The sequence below is a fragment of the Condylura cristata genome, unplaced genomic scaffold, assembly GCF_000260355.1.
Source record: "Condylura cristata isolate star-nosed mole 26May11 unplaced genomic scaffold, ConCri1.0 scaffold00030, whole genome shotgun sequence".
Classification (NCBI taxonomy): domain Eukaryota; kingdom Metazoa; phylum Chordata; class Mammalia; order Eulipotyphla; family Talpidae; genus Condylura; species Condylura cristata.
This window is the reverse complement of record NW_004567131.1, coordinates 4,001,896-4,010,862: the sequence shown is the minus strand read 5'-3', so window position 1 is coordinate 4,010,862 and position 8,967 is coordinate 4,001,896. Positions and strand designations below refer to the sequence as shown.

The 8,967-nt window shown below is 36.4% G+C and overlaps 1 protein-coding gene across 1 annotated transcript in view; it reads left to right on the top strand.

Annotated features, from left to right (window-relative positions):
- Window positions 1-8,967, top strand: part of CCNY (cyclin Y) — a 151,471-nt gene that overhangs the window by 121,229 nt on the left and 21,275 nt on the right. Inside the window, exons 6-7 of the mRNA XM_004691142.2 lie at window positions 1,788-1,845; window positions 1,934-2,053. Of these exons, the coding sequence (XP_004691199.1) occupies window positions 1,788-1,845; window positions 1,934-2,053 (178 nt within the window). The remainder of the gene's footprint in view (window positions 1-1,787; window positions 1,846-1,933; window positions 2,054-8,967) is intronic.

Here is an 8,967-nt window from a genome sequence, read left to right as displayed (position 1 = left end):
ATTTGGTGATGGGAAACCCACGGGGATTACAATCGAGATGGAAAAAAAAATGTGCAAAATGATGTAAAAATAAACTTTTGTAATAATTAAATAAATAAAAATAAATAAAAATAAAATACTTGTCTTAAATAACAATTTATTGCCATTAGTAGCGCTCAGATACGAAATGGAAATCAATTTGGTAAATACTCAAATCAGTTTTACTGTAGTATCTCTATGTGATTTTTTTAGTTTTTAGACTAGTATGGATCCCAACATTAATTTATAGTATGAAAATAAGAGCTGACTTAATAAATGCTTAGTCTGGCCACTGTGGTCAACCTTTTAAACTTTGCCTCTTACTTTGTTAACAACTCCATGAAGTGATATTGATCTTATCTCCATTTTACAGCTAAACTATTTAATCTTCCTGAAGCAGAGGTAGATTAAATAATTTGGCTGAGATTATACAACTGTTAAACTGGAGAATTGGGAAGTGAATCCAAGCAAAATATCACTCAGTCCTTTTATGGTATGCTGGGCTAGGTTGGATTTGGGCCAGAACTAATTGAGTGGAAGTAGAGAAATTCCAACTGAAAAAGTGAGCATCTGTAGACAGGCAGGACTAATGTATAGATTGTGGCCTGAAGGTCTCTTGGGAAGAGGTGACATGATTGCCTACAGGTTTTTTTCCTTGGGGGATCATACCGGCCCGACCTTCAGAGCTGGTGACAGATGATTAGTTTAATAGAGATGGTGCTATTCAGGGGGGATACAGAGATTTTAATGGAACTGAAGGGAAATCCCCTTCTCAGAGGAGTTCATTTATTCCCAGAGTCATTTTAGCTCAGGTTCTTATATTTTTGAACCAACATTTTTGTTTTTAAAATTACTTCTGGTGAATGTTTCTCTAAGGTACTGAATGACTTTATGGGGGCTCTCTTATTTATTAAGAAAATTAAACAGGGCTGAACTACCCAAGAAAATAGAATGCTGGGCCAGGCTTTATCGCTCACATTGAGGTCTTTAGTGAGATGAAGGCTCAGCTCATTCGTCCTAGCCTGGGTCTTTGTAAAACAAGTATAACTAGGTGCACCCAGAATAACCTGTCTATATATGTTCAACCCCCCTTTATACCTCCCACCCCCAGTCTGCCTGTTGAACCTGTGTTTTTCTTGGGTTTATCTAAGTCTTTGCTGTCTGTGTTTATATAGATAGGCTAGTAAAAATGAGCACAGTCATAAACACTCAAAGCTTTAAAAACAATTTCTGTTATGCAGACATGAAAACTGAGCCATGTACTGTTCTCAATCTTCTATTTGTATGCAGATTGTAAATTTTTAGATCGGATTGTAGAGTTGTCCTCCTAAGTAATGAATGGTTGAGTTGTGTTTTTGTGAAAGCTTCACATTAATTTCTAGGACATATTGAATGCCTATTACTAACCTTTGAATTTCTTTCCTGTCAACTACCATGTATTATGACTTAAGAAGTTTCATCAGCTTTTGCTCACAGCAACATGTTGAAGAAATTTAAGTTCTTTGCTTAAATTGACGTCATTTGAAAACTTACAAAGTTAAAAACTAGATTTTTACTTTTATTTCAACTAAGCATGGTTCACAATTTCTCACAGTTCAAACTAATAACTAATATGACTTATATACACAAAAAGTTACTCAACAAATGGCAGCATTTCTTACATTTTGCACAGCCTTCTGTTTCTTGCAATACAGTTGGACCAAAATTATCTTAAATGATAGTCATCCTTACAGAAAGTAAACTCCATTTTCTATTCTTTCTCCCACTAGGGACCCAGATGGAAGGATGCTCTTAGATATTTTTGATGAAAACCTTCACCCTCTTTCGGTAATCTCTTCTTTTCACAGTATTGTTTGATTATTTCTCTTTTGCTCTCATGGGATGGCCAGTCTTCTGAAAATATTTCCTTCCTCAGAAATCCGAAGTGCCACCAGATTATGACAAACACAACCCAGAGCAGAAGCAGATTTACCGGTTTGTTCGGACACTGTTCAGTGCTGCTCAACTGACAGCTGAATGTGCCATTGTCACCCTGGTGAGTGCCTTCCAGATGACCAGAGCCATCCTATAGTTGTGGAGTGGGGAGCAAACAGGGGCTCTTCACCAGGTAGCCTAGGATAGTTCAAGCTTTGCCTTAAAGGTTATTTTCTGGGAGAACAAAGAATAGGCCTCCCAAAAGCATGTAAGGTCTGTCTCACTCCCACTTAAAGTCAGTTATAAAGTCACATCAAAAGCCAATAAATGCTGAAGCATTAAATGCAGGTAAGTAAAACATTGGACTAAGGGGGTAAAGTGGACAAAAGTCATTCCTGTTAACATCCAGTTTTCCTTTTGTGGTTTGCTACGGGGGTTTTAATATGACTAAGATGTGCTGAAAACATGCTTCCTATATGAATATACCTATATTGGAAGGGTGGCCTATATTGCTAGCTCATCTTTTGTATGAACAGTGAGTCTGTAAGATATCAGGGACAACATGGAGGTACTCTGCACTTTAAGTATTAAGGTAAAAATCTATAATCTATAATTCTTAAAAATTCTTAGACTTTAGGACCATCTAGGTTAAAGCCCTTGCTAGATGTGTTGACAATGGAACTGCTGTTCCTGACCTGTTAGTGGTGTACTCAGACAAGAAATTAGCTTTGCCTGTGACTGAGCTGTTTTGGAAAGAAATCAGAAAGCCATTCCTTGTCATTTCTGGGAAGAGATTGTTGTTTAATAAAAGTTTACATCACACTTAAAGACTATCTCTGCCATAGAAAGAGCTTTGTGCTCTTCAGCAAACTCAGTAGTTATCTTACATGTTTATTAATTCTTCATTTCATCCATTGTTTAATCAAATGGACATGTTTCATGAACTTACCACCTTATAGATAAGAACAGTCCCTCAAGTAATCATGTGCTGATTTAAAATTACTGAGCATTCTTATTCATACTTTATTGCCCAGCTTTGTTACTCAAGGATTTCAAGTTCCTAAGAAAAAACACAACAGGGTTGAAATTTTCTTTCTTCCTTTTTTTTTTTTTTTTTTTGTCAGTTATTTCTCCTGTGTTAACACTTTCTTTCTTTTTGAGGTAATGGTATACTTGTAACATTGTTTCTAATCTGGAGATGTAGGATCTCCCCAGAGGCCCCTAGCACAGTCTCCCCACTTTGCTCTCTACCTTAATCTATGGTAGCCTCAATTCTACCATCAGATTTCAAGGATTTGTTATTGTCTTGGCTTTTTTATGACCCTTTTTGTTTCTCTATATTCCACATATAAGTGACATCTGGTATTTGTGTTTTTCCCTCTGAACTATTTTGCTTAGCATAATTCCCTCTATTAGCTTTATTTGATACTATGCAATAGTCGAGTTTATTTTTTTTTTAATAAATGGGTCGTTTTCCATCTTATATATACTACCATATCCTGCTCCACTCATCTGTCTTTGATCACCAAGGCTGTTTCTGTAGTGTGGCTATTGTAAATTGTGAGGTAATGAACAGAAGAGTAAATACTTCCTTTTGAGTTGGTGTTTTGCATTCAAGTAAAATTGCTAGGTCATATGGTAAATCCATTTTTAATATTTTGAGAAGCCTTCATACTGTTTGCCCAGAGGCTGGACCTGTCTACATTCCCACCAAAAGTGTAAGAGAGTTCCTTTTTGTCGAGATTCTTGCCAAAACTAGTGTCTGGTCTTTTTGCCATTCACACAGGTATGATTTGGTATCTCATTATGGTTTTGATTTTTATTTCCGTTTCTCTGATGATAAGTGATGAACATTTTTTTCATGTGCTTTTTGCCATCTGTATGTCTTTGGAGAGAAGTACTTGGATTATCTTCTCCGTTTTTCATTGGGTTATTTGATTTTCTTTTTGTGAGTTATATGAGTTCTTTGTAGATCTTGGATATCAACTTTTTGTTGGGTTCTTTCCCATTCAATAGAGTGTCTTTTTATTTTAGCAAGAATGTCTTTTCCTGTGCAGAAATTTTTCATTTGAACTAGTTTCAACTGTTCATATTTTCTTTTATTTTTCCTGCTGTTGGAGATGAATCCATAAAGACATTCACTGAAACCTGTATTATGGAGTGTCTTGCCAATATTTTCTTCTTCTTCTTCTTCTTTTTTTTTTTTTTTTTTAAGATTTATTGATTTATGTTTAAAGAGCTGGAATACCGGTCAGAGGTGTGGTGGGTGAGAGGATTCACCAGAGACCAAGTGGGGAGCAGAACAGGCAGACTGACAAAGTACACTGCTGAGGTTGCAGCAGGCAGGTCAGGAGAGGTCTGCCACGCCATGTGGGTCAGCTCCCTGGCCAGGGATTGAACTTGTGCTACTGTGGCTTTGGAGAGCTTCATAATGAGGTGTTTTAACCTATTGTGCCACCAGGAAAAGCCCTCTACTATGTCTTTTATGATTTCAGGTCATACATTCAAGTCTTTTATCCATTTTGAGTTCATTTTTGTGCATATACCATCCAGTTCTTCTAACACTACTTGTTGAAGGTGGTTTCCTTTGTCCAGTGTATACTCTTAAGTTCTTTGTCGTAGATGAGCTTTCCTAAGAGGTGCCGGTTTTTTTGGTCAGTATTGCTTTGCCTGTTTGGGATTTTTTGTGGTTCCATGTGCCTATATTAAGGTTTGTTCTACACTTGGTCTTAGCCAAAAGGACAAGAGTCAATAATAATAGTTTATTCTATATCTTTGAATAATGCTATTGAAACTTTGGTAAGAATTGTGTTGGATCTATATTGCTTTGGGTAAGGTGGTCATTTTAATAATGTTGTTTTTCCAGTCCATGAATTGGGGCTAGCCTTCCATTTCATTGCATCTTCTTTTATTTCTTTTAAAAATATCTTATAGTTTTCATTGCACAGATCTTTCATCTACTTTGTCAAAGTCACTCTTGGGCATTTAATTCTTTATAATGCAAAATTATAAATAGGATTTTTTTTTCTGATTCCTTTTTCTTCTAGATCACTGAACAGACAGCCAACTTTTGTACTTTGATTTTTGTAATCGCCCATTTTGTTGACATGTTTTTTTTTTTTCCCCTAATAGTTTTTTGAGTCGTTAGGGTTTTCTATGTGTATTATCATGTCATCTGCAAGTAAGGACAACTTTACTACTTCTTTCCCAATTTGGATTCCTTTACTATCCTTTTCTTTCCCAGTTGCTTTAACTGGAACTTCAAGTACTGTGTTGAACAAAGTGGACATCCTTGACTTGTACCAGCTCTTAGTAGGAGATCTTTCAGTTTTTCAGGTCAAACTGAGTTACCTGTAGATGTATTGTATATGGATGGCCTTTATTTTGTTATGGTCTTTACTTTTATGGAATGGTGAGAATTACATTGATGATTTTCAACTGTTGAAAATCATGTTTCTGTGAAATAAATTCCACTTGATTAAATTCCACTTGATTATGGTGTATGATCCTTTTTAAAAGATTGCTAAATTTGGTCTGTTTAAGATTTTTGCCACTGTCTTGTAGTTGTCTCTTTTTGTGATATCCTCATCTATTTTTGTTATTACATTATAGTTGGCCTCATAAAATGTGTTTGGAAATATCCTCTGTTGCTCAATTTTTTGGAGGTGTTTGAGAAGGATAGGTATTAGCTCCTCTTTAAAGGTTAGTAGAACTCAATGGTGAAACCATCTGGTCCTGGACTTTTGTATTTCAGGGGACTTTTGTATTAATTTTCTTGCACGTAATTGGTGTCCAGGTTTTCACTTCCTTTCTGATTCAGTCTCAGATGACTGTGTTCTAAGAACTTGTCCTTCTCTTCTATGTTCATAGAAATCTTTAGAACATCTAAATTTCTGAGTCATCAGAAATCGAGTAACTTTTTCATTCCTCATTCTGTTTAGATTTGTCACCCCTTTTTTGTGAGACTAGCTAAAAGTCTGCCCATTTTTCTTATTTTGTCAAAGAACCAGCTTTTGGTTTCCTTAATCGTTTGGACATTGAGAATTTACTTCATTTATTTCTACTCTCATTTTGTTCATTTCCTTCTACTGGCTTTGGCTTGGCTTCTTCTCCTTATAGTTCCTCAAAATGAGAACTAAGATTGTTTCATTTTGCTCTTGTTTCTTGATGTGGACATTTATTGTTCTCTGCTCTCCTCTTTGTGCTGCTTTTGCTGTGTCCTGTTGGTTGCAGTATCTTGTATGCTCATTTCCATTTGTCTGAAAGTATGTTTTATTTCTGTCATGAACCCAGTCGGAGTTTCTTCCGTCTTTTTGCTTGTTTTCTATTTTAATACCATGGTTATCAGAAGAGATTCTTGTTATGATTTCAGTCTTTTTTAATTTATTGATACTTGTTTTGTATCCCAACATGTGGTCTGTCCTGGAGAATGTCCTGCATGCCCTTTATAAGAATGTATGCTCAGCTTTTGGGGGGATGCAGCGCCCTATAAATATCTGTTCAACCTGTGTGGTCTAAATCTTTGTCAAAGGCTATTGTGTCCTTGTTTATTTTCTAACTGGTTGATTTGTCCATTGGTGAAAATGGAGTTGTGAAATACCCAACCACCACTGTGTTTCTCCTGTGTCTGGTTTTAGATTTGATGATTACCTTATATATTTTGATGTTCCTGCACTGGTGACAATGTATTGATGAGTGTTATATCCTCCTGATGTGTTGTTCTCTTTAATCATTATATAATGTCCATCCCTGTGTCTTGTTATCTTTTTTAGCTGGAAATCTATCTGATATGAATTTTATCTGATATGAATATGATTGTCCCTGCCTTCCTTTGAGTCCCATTTGCTTGTGGGATTGTTTTCCAACTCTGTTTATCTTTGGAACTCAGTTGCACTTCCTGGAGACAGCAGAAAGTTGGATTTCTGATCCAACCGGCCACTCTGTGCTCTTTGATTGGTGAGTTCAGTCCATTTCCATTCATAGTGATTATTGATATATAAGGGTTTGCTACTGTCATTTTGTCCTAATTTTCTGGTTCTGTTTCCTTGTTCATGCTTGTGGATGTCCTTCACTCCAATTTAGATATGAGAGCTCCTTTCGCTAATTCTTGGAGGGAAGGTCTAATGTTTTCAAACCCTTTCAGCTTCTGTTTTCTGAGACCTTTTATTTCTTCTTCATGTCTGAAGGAGAGCTTTGGATGATAGATTATTCTTCACTTGAAGTTTTTTTTATCTTTATTTGATCATGTTTTCCTGTTCTCTCCTTGCCTGTAGTGTTTCCTCAGTGAAGTCAGGTATCTGGCTATTTTGAGTATTCTTTCTTTGTTTTGAATTCTTTGAAGTTTCACTACTATTTGTTTTGGTGTGTCTCATTACATTTAAGTGACCCCTTGTTCTTTTAGCTTCATAAACATGTATTTAGTGCCTTCTCCAGGTTTAAGAGCTCTTCCCCTATTACTTTTTTAAGTTCCTATTCCCTTTTCTCCTTCTAGACTACTCATTATTCTTGTTACCTTTACTCATATAGTGGGATAATTCTCAGTGTTTCCTCTTCTTTTTCCTTTGTATTTGTCTTTCTTCCATGAATGTCTTTGTTTATTATCTTAGAGGCTATTAATTTGACGTTCCATTCGGTCTTTTCTACTTCCACAGTTTTTGTTATAATTTTTTCTACTCCATTGATCTTTTATATCTCAAGTTTCCATTATTTTCTTACTTAGGGCTTCAGTTTCAGTCATCTTTAGTTTTATTTCTCAGGGCATTCATTAGTTTTTCTGTATTTTCTTGTATGTCTTCAGTCAGTTTTTCTGTGTATTCTTCCATTTCCTTGGATTTCATTGTTAGGTCAATTTGAAACTAACAATGAGAGGGAAAAAAGATTTTACATGTCTTTGTGATTGTTTACTGAAGATTTATACTCTTATCAGTCATGAAATAATCCACTGAGTACTTAAGGTGCCATGTGTTGTTTATATCATTTTCCTATTATTAGCTTTTTAGATTGTTCAATGTGTTAAGAGTGCAGGACATTGACTTACAATGGATGGCATTATAGTTCTTGGAGAGCTAACCTTTAACTGCTGCATCTGGTGGTGGGCAGGAGCCTGGAAGTGTCCAGTGCTAGTGAAAGTGGTGTAGGGTGGGTTGCAGCTGTTGCTTGTGGCACCATTGATAACCCTCCTCTCTGGGTTTCACCCCTGCATCTCCACAGTCTCCGAGCCAGGCTTTCAGTGTACCTACAAGCTCAGAGGGCAGTGTTAGGGAAAGTTGTGGTGTTATGCACTTTGTCTTCTAAATCTGTCCCTGTGTATCTGTCTCACCCTAGCTCTTTTGCACATTTCTCTCCACAGTTAGGTACATACTATACAGCTCTGTACTCCCAGGACTGCACTATCATGGAAGCTTGATCTTGATTTGCAGTTTCTGCCCTGGCCACTGTCTTGAGGCCTCTTACAGCTCAGCTTTTGTTGCATTGAGTTGAATTTCCTCCGCATCTCTTTTGTCACAGATGGACAGCATAAGTCTTCAATGTCTGGCAGATGCTCTGGTTTCTCCCCAACTCATGGGCTGCTCTGAATCCAGTGCCTCTCTGGGTGACTTTTGATAATCTTCCTGAGACCAGTGCAGGATCTTCCTCTGATGCCATCTGACCCATCACTTTTTTGCTTAGGGCTGAAATTTTCCTGTAGGGACATTTCAGTGAAGGAGAAAGAATGTTAAGAAAACCAAATGAGCTTAATACTAAAATTCATACCACAAAGAAAGATGTTTATAAATAGAATACCTAAATACAGGTGTTCACAGTAGCATTTTTGACAATAGCTAAAGTGAGAAAATATCTGTCTTGGTTAATTAAGTAAACCATACTTAAATAGTTAGATTCACACACACAAGACACTAGTCGGCCTTAAAAATAAATTCTGATACATGCTGTAGCATCATAATCTTTGAGGACATTTTGCTAAGTAAAGTAAACAAGAAAAAAGGCAAAGACACTGATACTACTCTGACACCACCTATATGAGTTACCTAGAAC